The 23,492-nt window shown below is 33.6% G+C and overlaps 4 protein-coding genes and 2 pseudogenes across 4 annotated transcripts in view; 5 read left to right on the top strand and 1 right to left on the bottom strand.

Annotated features, from left to right (window-relative positions):
- The first annotated feature begins 6,101 nt into the window (after nucleotides 1-6,101).
- LOC107016682 lies at nucleotides 6,102-13,060 on the top strand (annotated as a pseudogene).
- Nucleotides 11,818-15,414, top strand: LOC107016681 (annotated as a pseudogene).
- A 1,358-nt stretch (nucleotides 15,415-16,772) lies between these two features.
- LOC107016059 lies at nucleotides 16,773-17,299 on the top strand. Its single transcript, XM_015216533.2, has one exon. The coding sequence runs from the start codon at nucleotides 16,924-16,926 to the stop codon at nucleotides 17,068-17,070; it is 147 nt and encodes a 48-aa protein (XP_015072019.1). The 5' UTR covers nucleotides 16,773-16,923; the 3' UTR covers nucleotides 17,071-17,299.
- Nucleotides 17,300-18,827: 1,528 nt separating this feature from the next.
- Nucleotides 18,828-23,008, top strand: LOC107016166 (putative disease resistance protein RGA4). The gene is made up of 2 exons (XM_027916580.1): nucleotides 18,828-18,866; nucleotides 20,372-23,008. Exons 1-2 carry the CDS (start codon nucleotides 18,828-18,830, stop codon nucleotides 20,918-20,920), a joined length of 588 nt encoding a protein of 195 aa, XP_027772381.1. The 3' UTR covers nucleotides 20,921-23,008.
- On the top strand, nucleotides 21,146-22,853 carry LOC114076879 (putative disease resistance protein RGA4). The gene is made up of 3 exons (XM_027916579.1): nucleotides 21,146-21,362; nucleotides 21,407-22,011; nucleotides 22,419-22,853. The coding sequence occupies exons 1-3, from the start codon at nucleotides 21,146-21,148 to the stop codon at nucleotides 22,851-22,853; spliced, it is 1,257 nt and encodes a 418-aa protein (XP_027772380.1).
- Nucleotides 23,009-23,024: 16 nt separating the features above from the next.
- The window catches only part of LOC107017515 (sodium/calcium exchanger NCL2-like), a 3,590-nt gene continuing 3,122 nt past the window's right edge, over nucleotides 23,025-23,492 (bottom strand). Inside the window, exon 7 of the mRNA XM_027916578.1 lies at nucleotides 23,025-23,063. Within this exon, the coding sequence (XP_027772379.1) occupies nucleotides 23,025-23,063 (39 nt within the window). The remainder of the gene's footprint in view (nucleotides 23,064-23,492) is intronic.

Here is a 23,492-nt window from a genome sequence, read left to right as displayed (position 1 = left end):
GGAGTGTCACGTTCCGACACCAGGATAGTAGTGGATCGGAGTGTCACGTTCCGACACCAGGATAGTAGTGGATCGGAGTGTCACGTTCCGACACCAGGATAGTAGTGGATCGGAGTGTCACGTTCCGACACCAGGATAGTAGTGGATCGGAGTGTCACGTTCCGACACCAGGATAGTAGTGGATCGGAGTGTCACGTTCCGACACCAGGATAGTAGTGGATCGGAGTGTCACGTTCCGACACCAGGATAGTAGTGGATCGGAGTGTCACGTTCCGACACCAGGATAGTAGTGGATCGGAGTGTCACGTTCCGACACCAGGATAGTAGTGGATCGGAGTGTCACGTTCCGACACCAGGATAGTAGTGGATCGGAGTGTCACGTTCCGACACAAGAAGAACAAAGAGAATGAATCTTGAATTATGCTAACATACTCAGATTTTAAAGAAACCTATTTCCCAAAAGAGTATGGTGTGGAGGCTTGAGTCCTCATAGATGTGTTTGGTGTTGTTGTAAATGATTCTTATACTTGTTGCTATCATCTGTTAAGCATTTGGTTGGTTTTATGTATTATTCGATATAAATTGCTTTCTATTTTGAGTTGGCCGATGATACCTACTCAGTACTTGTGTTTTGTACTGACCCCTACTTGTATTTGTTTTTCTTTGTTATTTGTGGAGTGCAGCAAACGTGCCATCGTCTTCAACTCGTCCTCAACTCTAGCCAGTCTTCATCACGTCAGATTTCAGGGTGAGCTATTGTCCCTATCTCGGACTGGATTCTCTCTCATTCATGTCTTGATGCCTTGAAGTTCTGGCATGGACTAGCCGTTCATTTATTTTAGCTTCTTAGATACTCTTAGATTTAGTACTTTGAGGATAGATGTTCTTGTGGTGATGACTTCCAGATTTTGGGAATAATAAGTATTAAATTTTAGAAGTTATTTATTGGTTATATTAATGAGTTTTAAGTCTTCCGCATTATATTCTGTTTATTACGGTTGAAATATTGGTAAGAAATTGGGATTAGATTGGTTGGTTCGCTCACATAGGAGGATAAGTGTGGGTGCCACTCGCGGCTCGTTTTGGGGCGTGACATCATCACTCAACATTTAATGTATAAATATGCTCTTATTTCAACTCAGTCAAGAGATTTCTTAAGTTTTCATGTTTTTCCTTCATTTTGTGTTGATGTTTAATTTTTCTCTAAATTTATGAGAATAGTTTAGATTTAGTTCTATGGGGTTGATGAAATTTAAATGTGACAAGAATCAAGAGAGCTGTTTTTGGGATGTACACTAACATAAAAATAATAGATTTTGCAGGACGTCATAAGTAGTATCCAAAATAAGAATTACCCTTGAAAGCAACAAGTAAAGGGCTAATAGTGAATGTACGCCGGTGCTTATTGTTGAAAGATTTTGAGATAAATATCTATGAAGTTGTTACTCTATCATAAAACAACAGGCATTGTATGCACGAGCTGATACACATATTATTTGGTTAAAATTCAACTTTAATCAAGGTAAGATTTGTGTTAATGAATGGCCGGAAGAATACACATCAAAATGATTGCATTTATATAGATAGTTAGAGTATTGTTGATAAATTTTGTTTGTTTTCCTTTTTAGTAAATGAAATTGACAAGAATATATTACTGAGTCATGTTTGCATTTGTTTGTTTGTGTGGGACACTAACAATTAGCTATTTCATTTTAAAGGTGCTTTGGCTAGAGATAGTTTCCGATTAGAGACGGCTACGAGTTACTCCCAAAGACGATGTGTTTGATTTTTGTCAATGTATAAGCTAGAGCGCTTGGCCATAGATTTCCAAATATATTTAGTAAATATTATTTGAGTGAAATTTTATAATGTATTTGACCATAGTATTTGAAAAATATATTTTACCTTTTTAGAAAAATATGATTTATACCCATTACTTTTAAACAAACTCTAAATTTGTATTACAAGGCACTTGGATGTTTGTTGCAACAATAACAAATAGTGTTCATGACATTAGAGCAATGTGGTGGTTTGGAGTGAGTGCAACAAGCATCATTCCATAAATATAATCGTGAAGTAGACAAAGCATATAACTTTGTTACCTTGAGCCGATTTTTCATCAACAACCATATCATCATTTAATATTCATTGAATATTTCTTCACTATTTTGGTGTTCACGTAAAAAATTATGCAATAAAACGCAAACAACTACTATAAATGGTATTTTTATAAAAGACAAAAATTTGGGGTAAAATATCAATTTACAAAAGATGTCAAATAATGAGATTTGATCCAAATACTAGAAAAGGTATTATTTGAAAATTTGGGATATTTATCAAAAAAATGACAAATTATATAGACAAACATTATTTGCCAAAAAATTTTTTAAATATTATTTAAAAAATCTATGGCCAAACGGGTCCTAAATATTTGGTACAAATACTCTCATATTACCAATGCTTTGGCTAGTGATAAATTCCGACTAAAGACAACTACGAGTTACTCCCAAAGATGTATCCGATTTTTGTCTATATATAAATAATTGATAGAACTACTCTCATAAATGTAAAAAAATGTCTACGTTCAGCATGTTTAACATATTTTGTTCATATATATATATATATATATATATATATATATATATTATCATAACAGTTTTAACACAATTTCTTTTCTTCAACTCCATTCTCTATATCTGGAGAGTAAATAGAGAATGTGCCCTCCAACCACCTCCAAGTCACCCTCAATTCTCTATTTACAGAGAGGTGAATAGTAATTCTTCAACACTCTATTTCACTTTTATATTATTTTATTATTATTTCTATTACGTTCTAATTAATATATTATTTTACTTATAATTTCATTAATTAAATATCTAATATTCATAATTCTTTTTTAATTGTAATATAATATATTTAAAAATATCTTTTACTATACTTTAATTTCAAATTAATTGTATTTTATTTTTTTCTTATTTTCATCAATAGTAAAATGTTATTTTATTATTAATTTTCATTATAAAGAATAACAAAATTAAAATGGCAAGATGAAAATTTAATTAAAAATACAATACATGATATAATTTAAATAAAAGAAAACAATACAATACATAACATAACAATTTAAATACAAGATAAAATACAATACGTAACATAATAACTAATTGATCACAACAATAATTTAGTGATTTCATTTCCAGATCTAGCACTATTCGAAAAAACTTAGGATATGATTTCAAAAATTGTTGCGATTGTAGTTGTGATTGCGGTTGTGATTGTCGATTTCTTTTTTCAAGAATTCGTTGTTGTTCTCGTTGCAGGTAATCAAGAACATTTGGATCACTAGTAGTTTCTAAGTTTTTTTACTAAAATTTTAGTTTCGTCTCGAAATTTCTTAGCTTTGATATAGCTATCTAGCCTTTCGACATGCTTACTTTGGTTAACGATATTAATGTCTTAGAGACATCACATTTATTTTCCAATCTTGCTAGCGGTATGCGTCTTCCGCCATTATGTTATTCAAGCTAAAGAATACACCATGAGTTATTACTTAGCAGATGGTATATATCCTAAATGGTCTACAATTGTTCAAACTATTCGTGATCCTCATTCCCAAAAGAAGAAATATTTCGTGATAAAACAAGAATCATTTTGAAAAAATATTGAACGTGCATTCGGAGTTTTGTAATTATAGCAGAACGACTGTCACGTTTTTGGAGAAAGGATTTGCTACATGATATAATGACTACATGTATTATAGACACTATAATTGAGGATGAACGTGATTTCAATGCACCAACTCAAGATGTCGTAGAGGCTTCAACTCTTACTATAAAAATCATGGTAGATGAAAATCTCCAATTTGAACAATTTTTAGCTAGACATTAAAAAATTAAAGATAAAAATTCTCATTTTAAACTCCGTAATGCATTAATAGAACATTTATGAGAACAACGTAATGATTTTAAAAATTGAGTGTTTACGAATTCTATGTCACTTGATTCGAATTTGTCTCCTAATTTATGTATTCTTGCAATTTATGTTATTTAAAAATTTAGAATAAAATATAATTTTATATCACATTAAAAATTAAATGAAGTAATTAGTTGGAAAAAAAGTAAAGGGTTAATATTATGAAATAAGAAAACAAGACTGAAATAGAAATAATAATATAATATTGAGGAGAGAGAAAAAGATTTATTTTTAGAGAGTAAAATAGAGAATTGGATCGGAATTGATTATCTGAAAAAATAGAAAATTTTATATTTGAAGAGTAAAATTAGAGTCATCAATATGGGCTAGGCCTGTTGGGACGACCTGGCATAACCTGGGATTTAATAGGGCTGGACTATGATAACGGAAAAGAGCCTAAAATACCCTTGAAGTATTGAAAATGGTACAAAATACCATTCATCCACCTATTGGCTCCAAAATGCTCTTCTCATCCACTTATTGGCTTCAAAATACCCTTGTCATCCACCTTCGGGTTCGAAATTGACCACTTATTTAACGATTTTAAAATTAAATTGTTTAAATATTTTTTAAAATACTTGGCGCTCAACTATTGGTTATAATTTAATTTATTAATATAATTTTTAATCCAACCCACTACCCACTCATTACTAACTAAACTCCACTGAATTAATAAACCAATTATAATATCAAAATCGTCATAAACACAACTAAAATATGATAAAATTATAGATTCCTGAAGATGACATCCAAAATTATTCGAATCCGAATCGAAGCCTCAATTAAATTTAAGTTGACCCGCTTATTTATGAGGATACTTTTAATAGGATTCTCTTCCAAGTTTGAATTCAAAATTTATGATTAAATGTAAAGAAGTAGTACATCCCGAATTAATTCATGCACCTTTTTTAAATATAATTCTAAAAATATTTACGATTTGTTTTAAAACCTTAAAAAAAGTTATCTATGAAGTAACATCACATAATTGAGATGAAAGAATAATTAAGATGAACATAGTCAGACTTTTAAGTTTATCAGTAATTTTTATTTATACACTTGAATGTATGATAATTTACTTCTATAGATATTTTCACCTCAAATTTTTAAAAACACTCATTGGCAATAGTTTTTCTGTTGTTGCATTAGTAATGTGACGATTTTATTAATTTTGTGGGGTTTAATTAGTAATAAGTGGGTAGTGGATTGATTTATAAATCATACTAATAAGTTAAATTATAACAAATAGTTGAGTGTCACGTATTTAAAAAATATATAAATAGTTTAAATTTAAAATCGTTAAATAAGTGGTCAATTTTGAACCCAAAGGCGGATGACAAGGGTATTTTGGAGCCAATAGTTGGGTGGGAAGGGTATTTTGGAGCCAATAGGTGGATGAAGGGTAATTTTGTATCATTTTCAATACTTTAAGGGTATTTTAGGCCCTTTTCCGCTACGATAATTGGAGTCCATTAAAGAAAATGGTTTTTTAGCTCAGCCTGAATAAGCCTGCTGATTTATGGGACTTGAGAAATATCGGTTGGGTCGGCCCGTGAGCCAATAAAAATAATTTAAAAATATAATATGATATTAAAATTTAAAATTAAAGAGAGTCCAAACTCAAAATAATTAGGTTATATTTCTATTTAGATATTTATACTATTACTTGAAAAAAAAACTTAATAAATATTATAAAAGTACTTTTATTTGTGGACTTGATTAAAAAATAGTAACATTAACATCATGTAATATTTATTTTGTCTTTATTTATGATAATATTTTTAAATTATAATTTATAATTTAATTTAATACTTTTAAAAATAATATAATTTTTTTAAAAGTGAGTTGGTCCGGCAAGCATGTACCCCCGTACTTATGGGTTGGACCGATTGTTTTTTGGCCACACAAAAAATGGATTAATCCAGACTGACCAGTAAAATGTTGAAGCCTGTATATGTGAGCCCGGATGGAATGGGCAAGCTCATATTGACAGCTCTAAGTAAAATAGAGGATTGAGTTGGAGATGTGCTGAAGTAAAGTTGGAATGGGAAAAGTATTGTCAAAAACCTTATTTATTATATTAGGTAAAAGAAACCAAAAGTTAAGTTTTGGGGTTTTGTCAATTCGTGGTCATGTCTCCACCGTCACCGCTGCTGCCACCACCACAACCGTCGATAACTTCAGAAGATGAGAGCAGCAACGAATCAAATTTAGAAAATATGGATGAATCGGATTCGGATGTAGAAGAATCGGAAGAAGATGTACAAGAATATGTGGAAGAATGTGTGGATGAGGAAGATAATGACTCTGAACCACTGTCTCCTCGGTAACATCATATAGAAATATTATTTGACAAAACAAATCATCTTCAATCATCTACAATAGGGCTCGTGCTAGCACGAGCTAACATCCTCCGGTCTAAGACCATCTCCTACCCACCTCTATTTTACTTTCTCCAAATTTGGAAAACTACTATTCACACTCTCTATTTCACTTTTCCATAATTTTATTATTATTTCTATTACTTTCTAACTAACATATTATTTTACATATAATTTCAATTTTTTTTGCTTTGGAATTGGAAGGATTACATGTAATTTCATTAATTAAATATCTAATATTCATAATTCTTTTTTAAATGTAATATAATATTTTTTTAAAAAAATCTTTTACTATATACTACTTTAATTTCAAATTAATTGTATTTTTTCATATTTTCATCAATAGTAAAATGTTATTTTATTATTCATTATAATTATAAAGAATACACAAAATTAAAATGACAAGATGAAAATTTAATTAAAAATACAATACATGATATAATAATTTAAATAAAAGAAAACAATACAATACATAACATAATGATTTAAATACAAGATAAAACACAATACATAACATAATAAATAATTAATTACAACAATAATTTAGTAATTTCATTTCCAACTCTAGCACTATTCGGAAAAAACTTAAGATATGATTTCAAAAATTGTTGCGATTGTAGTTGTGATTGCGGTTGTGACTGTCGATTTCTTTTTTCAAGTATTCGTTGTTGTTCTCGTTGCAGTTAATCACGAACATTTGGATCACTAATAGTTTCTAGGTTTTTTATTAAAATTTAGTTTCATCTCGAGATTTCCTGTCTTTGATATATCTATATAGCCTTTCGACGTGCTTATTTTGGTTAGTCTGGCACCAACAACAATACCAATGTTTTAGAGACATCACATGTATTTTCCTATCTTGCTAGAAGTATGCGTCTCCCGCCCATTATTTTATTCAAGGTAAAGAATACAATATGGGTTATTACTTAGCAGATGGTATATATCCTAAATGGTCTACAATACTTCAAACTATTCGTGATCCTCATTCCCAAAAGAAGAAATATTTTGCGATAAAATAAGAATCATGCCGAAAAAATATTGAGCGTGCATTCGGAGTTTTGCAATTATTTCAGGACGACTGTCACGTTTTTGGAGAAAGGGTTTGCTACATGATATATTGACTACATGTATTATAAACATTATAATTGAGGATGAAATTGATCTCAATGCACCAATTCAAGATGTCGTAGAGGCTTCAACTCCTACTATAGAAATCGTGGTAGATGAAAATCTCTGATTTGAATAATTTTTAGCTAGTGAGTTTTTCCCTGCTATATATTTGTCCTCTCCTTTGGGGATCTCTTCCTTTCCACATTTTTTTGTTATTCTAATTTTGTATATTTTGGGGCATTGGACATTGTGTCAACACCTTAAACAAGCTCATGTAATTTCTCTGTAAAGTTTTTACAGATTTAGTTGACCACCAAGTTCTAACTCGAGTATTGTGATTGCTAACTGCTCCATGGTTCTATAGTATTACGATATCAGTAAAACATCGGAAACAAGCGCATTGCTTGCCCTTTCACTGCCCATTTCCCGTGTTTACATCTAGATATAGATAGTGCAAGCTATATGATGAAGTTGATGGCCTTGATGTGTTTGATAATTGATGTTTTATAAGGTATGTATATACACATATTTCAAAAATAAAATATAAGCATCTGTTCTGCCAATATTTTCCATTGTCACTTTGAGTTTTTCAATTTTTCCATCGAAAATGACTTGCCTTCAAACATTTTTCAAACCTCTCCTCCAATTTCAAATTACATTTTTTTAGGAAAAACATCAATTTTTAAAAATATTTCCAATTTTAAAATTTTACTTTTTCACCCGATTCCTGAACCCCCACCTGCCAGCCACCCCTAACCTCACCCCCTCCCAAAAAATTAATTTTGCTTTATTAAAATATTTTTAACTTCACATTTTTATTTTTAAACTCCTATCCCAAATCAGCCCCCCACCCACCCCCAACCCCCAAAAAAATAATTTTGTTTTTTTTAAAATACTATCAATTTCAAATTTTTATTTATTCACTCCTACCCCCTCTCACCCACTACCCCCTCCCACCACTCCAAAAAAATAATAATTTTGTTTTTAAAAAATATTTTCAATTTCATAAAGTATCTAAAAATAATAAATGTCTCTCAAAAATATTTTTTCATTCATAAATCAAACACTAAAAATCATTTTCGAAAAATATTTTCAACTCACCAATCAAACATGAGAAAACAAATCCAAAACCTACGGAAATCATTTTCCTCCCTACTAAGCCCACCCTTTATGTTTGACAATTTGTTTGAAAGAAAGAAGGAATAACCATCACTGATTGAGTGCATTTAGTAATGGATTTCGCTTAGTTGAGTTAGATATTTGCCTTAGAATAATGATTAGATCGTAATTGGCCATAACTTCTCTTTGTCTATTATAAATAGAGCACAATCAACCTCAAGTTCTAACATGATCGATTCTAAATAGAGCATGGTAACTCACGACCCCCTACTCTACAAAACAAAGAGTTAAAAACCTCTTCATAGGATATTGTAGTTGTACATCCATAGTACCATCGAAATAGTGAGAGTTCATAAGACCCCATTTTTTTTATTAAGACAACATGAAAAGCACCTATATTCTGTAATATATAAGAGCCTAAGAGGAAGGACGACTAGACAACTATGATACTATTGGCACCCAAACTAAAAGGCATATCCTTCTAATTTGATTCAAATATTATTTAATTTCAATCTTTCGAAATAGTGGTAATAAATTTCTGATTTTCTTAGGGGATTAGTTGGTAATATAATATAGCAGAGGCATTTTTTTAGAATTCGAGAGTAAAAGTGAAAAGTGAAGGCAACTTAGCTCAGGACCTGTCATATTAGCCATCTATTACCTTGTTTTGGTAGCTTAACACATATTTCTATTCTTTATAGCTCAACAATGACTGCTTGATTTCTCTTATTTCCAATCTACCAGTTCAAAAATATCTACCGTCTAAAATAATCCAACGGTGTACTCCACTTTACCTTGGAAGTACTGAAATTGGCACTTTACTACCCGTCCTAGATTGTCTTTAGTTTTACCCAATCATGAGTACATAATGTTGTTGGTGACTAGCTTCAAAAAGTACCGCCGCGTGAGTAGAGTTAAAGAAACTCCATAGTTGAGAAACTCTGTAAATTAATGACCTTTATGACAAAGAACGAGTGAACCTCCATAACTAATATTGCTACTGCCAAAGCAGTCTGCCTACTCTAAGTCATCCCTTACCTTAACTGTTGGTCACAAATTAGTTGCTTACCAAGAACTCTAATTTAATAACTAAAATATATAGGTAATTACCCTACTCCATTTTAGGGGATAAAAGAAAGAAACATGAAACAAACTGTTGCTCAATCATATGCGAAGAGTTAACAACTGGCATATTCGAAACGTTACGAACATTCCTTTTTCAGATTCATTTTTCAGCGCAATTTCAGTTACACACTCAAAAGTTATATGCACAAAAGGTGTTGTGGTTTAGCTCCTTATTCTAATTTGTTTAGTAGATAAAGATTACTGAATAGTTCACAACAATATGACTTTTCTCGATTCCCCTGCATGCTAATTCTATTACTACTATGTTTGTTCTTATTTTTCCCAGTTCTATACAAATATTGTTGGTATGGACTTCAATTTTGTACCATCTCAACGATCCAGTTGCATAACAAATGATATTCAAGAAAGCATTTATAGGCCTTTGTTCGAAGTTCTTTCCTTTCTTTTGTTGTATTTCAACCTTGTGAATGGTAACAGACACAAGACATTCATCATCTTCACATTTTACTTTGATAACATTTCTACTGTAAAAGATTTGATGATCACAACACTAACTTTTGGTGGTGCACTATGACGGGTCTAACCATATCTTTCTGTTGGTCATTTACTTACACTTATTGTAAGAGTTACATTATTGTTTATGGCTTCTCTATGATTCATTGTTTATGACGGAATGTCTATTGTTTTGTTGATGATGGTTTTCTCCATGCATGTGAAAATTTCTGCATCATAAAGAGCAAATCAACAACAAGAAGCTACAACTCAACTATAGAAATAAAAACTCTTTGATGTTCCGAGTGGTTGAGTGAACAACCTCTTGAATTATCAATATGTAATTGAGTTACTCATAATTTAATTACTAACAAATCCTTGTCATTTCTACATTCGCCGAAATTTCTTTGTTTCAACTCTTTATATTTATATAGAAGGGTCTCAACTATAACATTATGAAGTCAAATGTTGGTTAAATTAGTTGGAAATTATGAAGTTAAAGTTGCTTGAATTCATCAGTACGGGAAAGAGATAGTGACATCGGGTACTGTGCGGAGCACGGACACTTTTTCTAGTATTATATTATATGTAAAAGAAACCAAAAGTTAAGTTTTGGGGTTTTGTCAATTCGTGGTATGTCTCCACACCAACACTGTTGGTAACATCAGAAGATGAGAGCAACAACGAATCAGATTCGGATGAAGATGTAGTATAAGAAAGATGTAGAAGAATATGAGAAAGAATGGGTGGATGAGGAAGATAATGACTCTGAGCCGCTATCTCCTCGATCGGATGATAGCTATGACAACCCGAGTATAGAAGAATTAATTGAATAATTGTATACCCCTATCTTTACTTGTCAGGGAAAAAAAGACAGAGAGTTTTGGAAGAGATACTTCCATCAGGTTCGTGAGAGTGAGGTACCATCTTTTCTTTCTATTTGTTGCTATTCCCTGTTTTTCTCTTCTTATCTGCTCTGTTTTTCATTCCTTCCCTTTGTTGCTATGCTCTGTTTTTCACTCCTTTGTTGACTTCTCTTCTGCTTTTCACTGATTGTTCTTTATATTCAACCCTCCATTACACTAGAGACTTTACTTGTCTCTAACTTGTACTTTGATAGGGATTTGACATTAGAGATTATCCTGGTTTGTGTCAATTGGCTACCATACACCCCATGCCAAACTTTTTTAAAAGATCCTGCTAAAATTAAAATGTTGAAGGGTTATATTGGAGAGGCACTTGGGCAGTACAATGAGAAAAATGTATTCTCTAGTCACACTTTTCATTGTCTTTCTTTTTCTTTGTTTTATCTACTAAGCTGAGGAAGTTTCTGTGGATTCATTTTAGGACACTAAATATGAGGTCAAGGACATTCTCAAGGTTAACAGATTTGGCTGTAAAGACATCAATTTCTTCATTACCTTTACAGTTAAGAATGGCGAGAAGGAATATTTTCAAGCTAAGGTGGTGCAACACATAGCTCAGTCTTTAGATTTCCCGATCGTTAGGCCAAGGGTATTGAGCATTCCTTTTTATTGTTTCTTCCAAGCTTCATAACTTAAAAGAATTAATGACTAAGTTTCAGCATCTGCAAGTTATTAAGTCTTTTGTGCTTTTATGTAGGTGAAGGAAGGTCGGGACATAGAGTAATATGTGAGGTATGTGCATTATTTTGGGTGGGGTCAAGCTTCAGCTTGCTGTTGTCAGTGTTTTCGTAATTGAAAGTGGATTATCTAAGTCAACAGTGTATGTAAAAGGGAGGAAAAACAACTATTATAATTTATGGAAGATTGTTGGTTCAAGTTTAAGACGATATAATTGTGATGTTTTATGGCCCTCATGGCCTCCATCCAGACCAGCTCAGTCCACAGCCAAAGCAGGAATAGACTCACTTAGGGAAGTAACAAGGATAGCTCCTATTTGGTCAAAGAAGGTTACTTACATCTAAGTTCAAGGAAGACACTTATTGATCTGGAAACTTATCTGGAGAACTAAGATGACTCTAAAAGTCATATGTTTCAGCTGGGTTAGTCTTAATGGTTATTGCTTGACACATGATAATCTTATGAGGAGGAAGTTTCGTTTAGCCAACAGATGCTACATGTGCTCATGCAAGCAGAATCTATAAATCACCCGTTTCTTCATTGCACTGTTGCCACAGATCTTTGGAACATGTTCTTTTCTCTTTGGTATAACTTGGGCCATGCCAGGCATTTTGAGAGAGGCTTTTGTGTGTTGGAGTTCCTGGAAAGTAGGGAAGTCCATCAAAAAAATCTGGTATTTGGTTCCTGTTTGTATTTTGTGGTGCTTATGGATAGAGAGGAGCACAAGATGTTTTGATGGCATCCCAACTCCCATTTCCTCTCTTAAGCTAGTTGTTTGATTAGTCTTTTTAGTAGGGTAAGCCACTCCTCTATAATTACCGTTGAATCTTTCCTAGAATTTATTAGCTCCATAGATAGATGTATATTGATAGTTGTGATAGCTTTTTTTTCTTCCTGGGAGCTGATAATATCTTTGTAATGCTCGTATCTTCTGGATGCTTTTTGCTAATGATATCCTTCATATTTCCCAAAAAAAAATTGTGATGTTTTATAATTCTATATCCTATTGTTTTAGTTGAAGCTCAAGGAAATAGTATTTGTATTCCTTGTATTGGTGTGAGTACTATATTGGTGTCTCTTTTTTATATATTATTACAGAGTAGAGATATGTTGTCTAGACTTGCCATTAAAGTTGGATCCTCCAAAATTTGTTCTTTTCTTGTGATTGATCCTACACAAATGCTAGAGTGTCTGAACAACATAGAAGTTGAGTAGCATGAATAAGTTCTTTGATGGTTGTATTTGTTAATCTAGTTTGAAATATATACTTCATCTATTCCCAGAAATATGCGGTCTCTGTGGAAGAATGAATTTAACAAAGTTAGGCCTTGTTTGGATTGACTTATGACTTATAAGCCAAAAGCCACAAGTTAGATTTCTAAATTTATGGTTTTTGGCTTATTTTTGTTATTTTGGCTTTAAAATAAGTGCTTATACGCACATTTAACTTTACCCAAACACTTTAAAACTGCTTAAAAGCTATTTTGGCTTAAAAGAACCTAAAATAAGTCAATCCAAACGGGCACTTAGACGGGTGGCAAATTCTTTCACTACGTGGTAAGAATTATAGAAGATGAGCTTACATTCCTACTTAGGGGTTTTGCTTGGTAGGGTGTATAAGAATAGTAAGGGCCTATTTGGAAAGCTACCTTGGAAATTGACTTTGGTGTAATTACAATGTATTCTTCAATTCGCATTAAGAGGATAAGCGCGCAGTGCGAATTTCAGATGGAAGCTCAAATAGACAGTAGCAAATAATGAAGAAGCAAATTTCTTGTATCCAAAGGTAAAATGGCGAAACCCGAAGCCCTTTTCCATTCAATTTAATGCTCATACATTTTTCTTTATTGATCGAAATGTGATTACAATTCGGTTGATTTTACTTTTGTTGTGTGTTTTCTTGTCCGGATCGGATAGATATTTCACCATCACCACAATAATCTGAAATTTTTGGGGATTTTCTCTCAATGTGATTACAATAATTGTTGATTTTAAGATTTCGTTATATTTGTAAAATAGGTTAGGTTGGATCATAGACAAAATAGCGAAAGACCGAAATGTTAGTATTACCATTTTGATTGATCCACATAAATTGATGAGACTCCTTCTGTGATTTTTTCCTTGAGTTTTGCTACTCTTCTACATTGGAGCAGTATGCTTCTTGAGGTTGTAATGGCATTAGCTAAAGGAAAAATGAAAACAGTTGGCTTAAGAATATTTGGTTTGATTGGAAAAATCACATTCTTTTGCTGATTGAAGATTCATTGTGGGCTAGTAGTTATTTGGGGAATACAGAGTATTAGTAAGATTACTATATATCAGAAATTCTCGAAAATCGTCTCTATTTCTTTGTGAGGTAAGGTCTATGTACACTCTAGCCGATCTAGACGCCAATTGTGGGATTACACTAGGTATGTTTTCGTTGTTGTACTATCAGTAATTTTTTTTTGGAAAGGTGAGTTCTGATAGTCGAGCTTCTATGTTGGAACTGTTTTTTCTCCTTTCTGTTAATGAAGAAATACTGACATTATTTTGTTCATTATAGTATAATCTCCCGCACGTTGGCAAATTGTTTGTCAAGATGATATTTCGTTTAGTAGTGTCGTTGTTTGACTGATGTGGAAGTCTGAGAGATGATAATCTAATTAAGTTTCGAGCTGGTTAATTTGCTTCACTTGCAATTGGATGATTTTATGTGGCATCATGGAACCCTGAAATTGTTTTTTTTCTGAAGATGTTGGTGAGTTTTGCTTGTATTTTGGGGAAATTTACTTTCTACATCTCATTGAAGTTGTATTTGAAGAGTATGCTGCCTTTGAGAATAAAGTGAAACGCAACGTCTATATTGACAATCTTTCGCAGTTGGCTAAGGAATCTGTTACCAAAGCTGCATTTGATCAGTTCGGAAATGTCATTTTGGTCAAGTTAATCCTAACCTACCTTGAACTAAAAGGGATGGGACGAGCTGCTTTAGTTGTAATGAAGAATGCAGATGAAGCAAGAACAATCATCTCTGAGATAGGAAATTCCCCTTTCGTGATCTCGGGCATGCCAAGACCTGTTAGGGCACGTGCTGCTGTAGTTGAGATGTTTGATAATCTCCCAAGGAAACCTGATAGACGATAATGTACTACTGGTTGAAATCCAATGATCCTTATTTTGAAGTGGCCACGAAGATGAAACGTATAGTTAGGATCCATGCAAAAGAAGCCAATTTTTTGCTCAAGGTAAACATTTGCTCATAAAATTGTTTTCATGGTTATAATACATTGTTGTCCTAAATAGTTCTTTCTCTTCACGTAGCGTCAATTGAAGAAGGAAGAACAACTAGCAAAAGAACAGTCAGAGTCCTTGAACGCAATCTATAATAAGTATGAACTCGTTCAACATGTCTTTAACAGTGGAACTGCTACGCGATTGGCAAAGCATTATAAAATGTGTAATGATGTTTTTCTAGTAATCAACATTCTCATCAATACACTTGTAAAGACATAAAGATTCATCTGTTAAACCAAATGACATGTTTTTAAAGTACATTCCAGGCAGTAGAAGAGACTTTATATATGCTATCATTCATGTGCTCTTGAATTGTAATTGTTAGCCTAAAATGTATTGCTTTACAAGATTTCTTATGACCCTGCAGTCAACCTTTACTTTTTTGTGCTTGTATAATTTTTGCTATTATTGTATTGGCATAATATATAAAAATGTCTTGACTTGCCTCAATTGACATTTATGTTCCCGACTTTTGGTGTGCATAAGTAAACATTTAAACTTGTATATAATTGAACAAATAGATACAGATATCCTACATGGTATCCTATATGACAATTTGCGATGTGTGTGTCTATTGTTCAACTTTATACAAATTTAAGTTCTATAAACATTAAAAATTGGAGGTATAGATATCAATTCAGGTCAAGTTGGATGGTACGTCTATGTATAATGTTTTATTGTTTTGGGGGAAAAAACTAATTGTATGCAATGCAAAATTTGATGTGTCACAACAGTGTTTTAGAAAACATTTTGGGGCGGGGCGTAAATGAAAGACGTAGATCCATAAGGAGTAAGTCCTAAAATTTGACGCATAAGCCCTGAGCATAAACATGTAAGTCCAAAGCGTAAAAACGTACCGCATGGCGTTTTTAATTTATTTTTAGAATAAAATTTTCTTTAAATCATATTTTTACTATTAGTGTAATGATATTTCTCAAACGGTAACTACAATTTTTCTTACACTTTATAAACTGCAAGAAGAAAAGTGGACTTTACCGAAATCGTGAACTTTATAAGAAAAGTTGATTTTATCAAAATAGTATAAGTTTATTTTGTTGCGTAATTTTTCCAAAAAATATTATGTTTCATGTTAAATATAGACTTAACACACTAACGTCTACCGTTTATATTTTTGAATAAAACAAAAGAAAAAAATTATACTAAGCCTATGTTAATTACTTTATAACTTATTTTAATCAAATTTATCTTTTTGTGGCTCAAATAAGGTCCGAACTCGAAAATTCATGTACTCTAATGTGTATGTGTTAGAAATAGAGGGGGTAGATTGGAAATTTAACTGTTTAGGTCCACAGACACTTGTCTTCTACCGACAGCAAGAAACTTACAAATGGTTAACAAATCCATATCATTTCCACTATTTATTGTACAAACAAAAAATATCAATCTTTAAATGGTAAGTCAGTGAAAAATATGATACCCCTTTTTTGAAATCAAAGGATTTTCACCGGATCTTGATTCCCACTTTTTGTCTTTATGTATGAGTCTCTTTGCGGCTGTTGAAGCAGAAATCTGTTTTGAAAGTTTGGTGGTTGGTCAAAGACAAATCTTGGATCCCTTTTGGGTATGAACTGAAGATTTAGGGTTTTCTACATGTATTTGGTGTGGAAAGGTGATTGCTTTTTGGGTCAAAGTTATTTGATGAAGTGAGTATTTGGGGTTTTTTTATAAATGGTTTTGGTGTAGAAAGGTGATTGCTTTTTTGGGTATGAACTGAGGATTTGGGGTTTTGTATGAATAGATTTGGTGTGGAAATGTGATTGCTTTTTGGGTTAAATTTATTTGATGAAGTGAGGATTTGGGGTTTTCTATAAATGGTTTTGGTGTAGAAAGGTGATTGCTTTTTTGGGTTTGCTGAATCTTGGACAATGGCGGTTCCATGGAGTACAACACTATGGATTGCTAAGATGGTGTGGATGGCATTGAGTGGTTGGGTAGTCGCTTGCTTGACTATTGCAGATGAGGTTGCTGCCTCTTTTCGAACTGGTGATATTGGTCCTTTTCATGTTGGTTGAGTTATACTGTACAGAAACATCATCTTCTCCTTTGTTTGTGAATTGTTGCTTGCTTCTTACATATTTTGTAAATTTATGGATAAATATTGTTTACAGTGGTTTGATAGAGCTGAAGCTTCAAATAGCAATGTCTTTAGTACTTTATCTGCAAATATTTCTGTTTTGGCAGCAAAATGATTCAGTTCTTGATGATTTCTGGGCTAAATAGATTATATATGATTTCCGCTTAGATAATTGATTTGTGGAAGCTGCACCTGCATTGTGCATGTAAAATGCAGCCAGAATTCTGCTGTGGTGGTGCATTGAATGGCTATATTACATATTGCAATTTGAGATTTTGGTATGCGTCTCATACGGAGGAAAATGTTTTCCATGCTCTCTTAGAAGATTGAGTACTATTCCGTGTTTGATTGATAACAAAGTACATGGGATATTCTAATTGTATAAGGTGTAGGATACGTTATAAAGATAATGTTTTTGGTGATAGTTTTGGGTGTTAAATGTCAATAGTGATGTCTATGTATTGATCAGAAGAAATGAGATTGATTTAGTGTGGTAATATTTGTAAAAAGGAAAACGTCTTTCACATATAAGTGTTGGACGTCATTTTCCTCATTTTGACGGGGCATTTTTTCTGGAATACCATAGTACATTCAGTTTTCACATCTTAATAAACACAACCCAGATTTATTTGCAGCTGCATTAAGGTTGACCTCTTACTAGTTTTCTAAATTAGTTATTGCAGTCTCACAGGTTCGAGCCATGGAAACAACCTCTTACAGAAATGCAGGGTAAGGATGCGTTCAATTGACCCTTTTGGTCTAACCATCCTCGTACCCTGCACATAGCAGAAGCTTACTGCACTAGGCTGCCTTTTTTTGGTCTCTGATACTTGTTGGCAGCATTCTGGTTGCGCTGCAACTAGAGTGCAGCCTTGAGTAACTAAATTTGCCAGGCTCATTATTGTCTACTTTGCGCTAAGAAGGCTCACAAGTTTATTTTGGCCAAACAATGAAGTTAAGTTTGCAAATATTTTTTATCCTAAATCTAGTAATTCTATAAAAGTGGTCTGCATGTGAGATGGATTCGGTAAGAAAATTCCTCATACTTAATTCCTTCTCTTCCAATTTTGTCATTGGTATACTTTAGGAGAATGTTGGAACAGCTGAACATAACTCTTAAGGGTCACTTGTCTGTTTTATCTTATCTGTCTTTGCAATGAAGTTGGCTAATCATATCATTTGATCTTTGTTGGATTGATTAAGGTGATCACTGTATACTTTTGGAACTGATCTCATGTAAGGTGTCTTGTCTAGAGTTACTTTAGTTTAGTATATATGTTAGTGTAGGGCTGTCACTTCACCAGTTGTCAGAGATGTTAGACAATAAAATTCCTTCTAGAATATAGAGAAGTCTGTATAATTCCCCATTCCTATGATTGTGTTAGTTTGGAACTGTGAGATGCCATTACCTTGTATCTGTTAGGTGACAGATATCCTGTGGAAAACTGGTTTGGACACCACGGCCATAAAAAAACTGTGAGACACCATTTTTCAGTCTAAATCTAAATGAGCTAGTCAGGTTATGTGGCTCTAGTATGAGAATCTGTGTATGGTGTATATGGTTGTCATAGGTGACAGAAGCTGCAATCAAAGAGGGATACATCCAATCTTAAACCAGTTTACCTTGTATATCATAACTTAACGACTGTATGTCAAAAAAGTCCTGAAGATATCAGTCTATGCATAGAAAACTCTATGATCATTGAATTAACTGCTCCCTCTGGTTTCATACAGGTTAGATAAAATTCAACTCAAGATCCAACAATGGTAAGCTTAAATAATGCAATCGATAGCTGTGTTCAATGAATATACATAGTACACACAATATCCATCAAGCTCCAACGGGGAGACGTAGAATGGTATGACAGATAAATAACTAAAACTGAAAATGATTCCATGTTATTTGAGTAAAATTGACTGTCTGATTCTGTTGGAAGCTTAAATAAACCACTCATTCTTTGCAATAGATGCGCGTTTTATTCTGCTTGTGTCTGCAGTCCTTATCATTCCATCTGGTCTTGCATTGCTTGATCTAAGATTGCAATGCCATTAGGGGTACATGTTAAAGCTACATCTTTGGGAAACCTGATGATTTAGGAACCTCATTACTAAGCGATCCACGATCCTTAGGGACATCTGATTTGAGTCAATTTAAAGGATCACCTGGCAAAATCATGTTGAAGGTTTCTGGCAAGAGCATGTTGAAACTATATACAACAGAAACAGTTGCTATACTACTTAAAACAATTGAAGGAAAAAGCATCAGAGAGGCGTATTGAGTTATTGCATCAACAGTTAGTCTAATGAAATTGGCAACAACCTTAACATTATCTATTTTAGACTTTTCAGTAGGGAAACATAGTTCAAATGTCATCAGAAGAGGAGTTCTCTAAAGAGTAATCTTGAATTCTGACTCGCTATGTTAGCCTTTGGTCATTAGTCTCCCAGCTGAGGAATGCCCCGTTTAACCAGAATCATACTGGTGTGACACTACTCAGGAGCAACAACAACATAATACCCAGTGAAATCCCACAAAGTGGGGTCTGGGAGGGTAGAGTGTACGCAGACCTTACACTATCTCGTGAAGGAGGACACTACTATATGGAGCAAAAAGAAAAAATGAAAATAGGTATGTCCAATAATGAGTACAAATGGTAGGTACCAGACATTTAGATAGTTTTTTTCTTCAGAGCTGGTGGACCTACCTGTTTTGATTACATTATTTATTCTTCCAAGACTATCAGAATATATATATATATATATATATATATATATATATATTAATTGATGACCTGAATTCTACTAAAACTCATAATCTATAGGTGTAAAAATTCCTTAAACTGGGCGGATGGTGTACATAACTTAAACTCTATGCATATGACTCATGAAACTATTTAATTTGCAAGAGTGGACGGCACCACTTTCTGGTTATCAAAATTTCAGAGTCAACCCTTTGTTTCCTATCACATATTTTCCTTAAGTTGAATTATACACCTCACTGGCTCGAAACTAAGATTAACCTATAGTCCACCTACGAGAATGATCTGATCTCCCAACCAAGATAAATAGTCTCCCATCATTAATCAGGATTTACTTTTTACTTATTACCGGAAATTATACAGTTGCAAAAGTAAAGACAATAGTCTTAAAATGTTGTCTCTATTAGTTGTTTGTGGTTCACAATCCTTTTATCAAAACATGCATGACTTTTCAAAGAGGTGTTGACTTGGAGAATGTAGATCCTTGAACGTGTTTTGGCGAAATCTTTCTTGTTCAATATCATTGAACGTGTTTTGGCTAAAGTTTCTTCAATTGCTATATATGAGATCAGTCTAGCTTGGAATGTTAAGACAGAGCTAAGGAAACTCCAAAGTACTCTATCCACCATCAAAGTTGTACTTCTAGATGCAAACGAGCAGCAGGCGAAGAACCATGAAGTGAGAGATTGGCTGGAAAAGCTCAGAGATGTTGTTTATGATGTCGATGATTTGATGGGTGATTTATCAACACAACTGTTGCTGCGAATGCATTTCCAGAAAAGCTTTAGGAAGAAGGCAAGGAAGTTCTTTTCAAGTTCAAATCCAATTATATATCGATTCAAGATTGGCAGAAAAGTAAAAGAAATCAAGGAGCTGCTGAATGAGATTGCAGATGATAGGAGAAATTTCCACTTCACGGAACATACTTATGTAATTCCAGCTGAAAATACGAGTAGAGAACAAACACACTCCTTTGTGAGGGCATCAGATATCATTGGTAGAGATGATGATCAAGAAAACATTGTATAACAGCTGATAGATTCTCATGATGAGGAAAATATTTTTGTGATTCCTATTGTTGGACTTAGAGGGCTTGGAAAAACCACACTTGTTAAGTTGGTTTATAACAATAATAGGGTTGTTCAGAATTTCAACCTTAGATTGTGGGTTAGTATTTCTGAAGATTTTAGTCTGAGCAAGGTAATTGAGAAAATTGTTAGGTCCGGAACAGGAGAGAGTTTTGACCACCTAGATATGGACCAATTACAAGGTTGTTTGGGAGAGGTTTTGCAACAGAAAAGGTATTTACTTGTGCTGGATGATGTGTGGAATGAAGATCAACACAAGTGGACAGATATGAGGGAGTTGCTGATGAATTGTTCCAGAGGTAGTAAAATTGTTGTCACTACACGTAGTAAGATGGTTGCTTTGATTACTGGAACAGTTCCGCCTTATTATTTGAGAGGCCTTGGTAATGATGACTGCTTATCTTATTTTTGAAATGTGCATTTGGAGGGCAGGACAATTTGTTTCCTAATCTAGTAGAAATAGGAAAAGAAATTGTGAAAAAGTGTGGAGGAGTGCCTTTGGCTGTGAAAACCTTGGGAAGGTTGTTGTACATGAAAACAGACAAGAACGAATGGTTGCAGATAAGAGACAATGAGATATGGGAAATCGAACAGAATAAATCTGACATCTTACCAATATTGAGGTTGAGCTATGAACAGATGCCATCACATCTAAGACAGTGCTTTGCCTATTGCCCCATGTTACCCAAAGGTCAAGAAATTCCGAGGGAGGATTTTATCAATCGCTGGGCTCAAGGATTTATCCAGAGTTCAAACAGAAACAGGAAGTTGGAAGATATCGGTAATCAGTACTTTGATGAGTTGCTATCAAGGTTTTGCTTCCTAGATGTGGTACAAGCTTTTGATGGAGAAATATTGGCTTGTAAGATACACAATCTTGTGCATGATCTTGCACAGTCAGTATCAGGTGCAGAGTGCTTAAATGTGAAACCCAATGCTTTCGTGGTTTCTGAGAGAGTTCGCCACTTATTCTTCCATGCAGAAGATATGTCTAGGAAATACTTCCCCAGATTTTTGCTTCCTTTGCATAAGGTGAGGTCTTTTTCTTATTCGTTTAACATTGGACCTGTAAACAAGTTTTTTGTCAAGACAATGTTGTCAAATTTCAAATGCCTTCGGATGTTAGTCTTGAACAATCTAGATCTTGAGGAGTTGCCAACTTCGATAGGTAACTTGAATGAATTAAGATACCTTAACCTTAGTGACAGTGGTAATATCAAGTTTCTTCCAAGGTCTATGAGCAAATTAGTAAATTTGCACACCCTTAACCTCATTAACTGTGAACAGCTTAAGGAGTTGCCAAGAGACTTTAGAAAGTTAATCAGCCTGAAGACCTTGTATTTGACCACACATCAGATATTTGCAGGGATCAAGAATCAACATTCTTTCACTTCTCTTCAATTTTGCTTCTTTTCAAATGTTGTTTCCCAAAATTGCAGCCAGAACTGGTGCAGCATTTTACTGCACTTCGGTTGTTGCGTATCTACGAATGCCCAAGTTTATGTTCTCTTCCAAGCAGTATTAGATATCTTACTTCACTTGAAAAGCTATGGATCTGGAACTGTGAAGAACTTGATTTGATTGATAGAGAAGGAATGTCAGGCCTAACAAGTCTTCAATCCTTGCTTCTAATGGGGCTTCCTACGTTGGTGACTCTACCATTGGAACTCAAAGATACCGCTCCTACAACATTGAAGTACTTCAGAATCGCCGATTGTCCCTACCTGGTGGAGCTTCCAGAGTGGCTGCCGAATTGCTCCTCACTTCAGAGACTGTATATAGAGGATTGTCCTGTTTTGGCATCGATACCTCAAGGAATCTACAACCACAATGCCAACGTCCATATAATCGACTGTCCATTGCTAGGTGGATGATGGTAATGACACAGGTGCAAGATTTGTCCAACATTAATAAAAGCATGATTTATTCAAGTATCTTTGTTCATTCCCTTGCTTATATATTGCAAACAATTGAGTAACATGTCACATTTTTTTCTCTTTAATACTAATTAGAAGTAGTTGTTGCATTAGTTTGTTCTCCTTTGCTTACTTGTTTCTGTTCTTACGAGTTAGCGTGGACAAAAGCTGAAAGAAAGACAACTTAAAAAACTACAAATACTAAAAAAGCATAAAAGGATCTGAGATTGATGGATCCAAATTATAGTAATTAGTGAACAATGGAGAACAATGTTAAGCAGTAACAGCACCACCATACATATGTAGCAGGTATACACTTAATTAGTAGAATAGAGGATTTTAATTACAAGAATAATTAGATTGTAACTATTGGAAAATAAAAAGTAGTACAAGTGCAATAGGATAAAATAAGAAAGCTACAATACAAGTTCAAAGTGGATAAGTGGTATGGATGAATGCAAAAGAGCCAGTTACAGTGCAGATCACTATAGATACCAACACTTCAGGTGAGTACTCCCATCTCAAGTCTTTGGCATATAATACAGTTAACACAGTTGACATCCCCATAATGTTGTTCATGATCCCCCCCCCCCCCCC

The sequence above is a fragment of the Solanum pennellii genome, chromosome 4, assembly GCF_001406875.1.
Source record: "Solanum pennellii chromosome 4, SPENNV200".
NCBI classification, from domain to species: Eukaryota; Viridiplantae; Streptophyta; class Magnoliopsida; order Solanales; family Solanaceae; genus Solanum; species Solanum pennellii.
The sequence above is the reverse complement of the archived record's forward strand: the minus strand, read 5'-3'. Positions and strand labels throughout refer to the sequence as shown.

Excerpts from the sequence above, each read along its gene's own strand:
- LOC107016166 (XM_027916580.1), top strand. The coding sequence starts at position 18,828 with ATGATCATTGAATTAACTGCTCCCTCTGGTTTCATACAG. Across the intron at positions 18,867-20,371 it reads CTCCCTCTGGTTTCATACAG|ATCCTTGAACGTGTTTTGGC; the intron begins GTTAGATAAAAT and ends TGGAGAATGTAG.
- LOC114076879 (XM_027916579.1), top strand. The coding sequence starts at position 21,146 with ATGGACCAATTACAAGGTTGTTTGGGAGAGGTTTTGCAACAGAAAAGG. Across the intron at positions 21,363-21,406 it reads TTATTATTTGAGAGGCCTTG|GGCAGGACAATTTGTTTCCT; the intron begins GTAATGATGACT and ends GTGCATTTGGAG. Across the intron at positions 22,012-22,418 it reads TTTTGCTTCCTTTGCATAAG|CCAGAACTGGTGCAGCATTT; the intron begins GTGAGGTCTTTT and ends CCAAAATTGCAG.
- LOC107016059 (XM_015216533.2), top strand. The coding sequence starts at position 16,924 with ATGGCGGTTCCATGGAGTACAACACTATGGATTGCTAAGATGGTGTGG.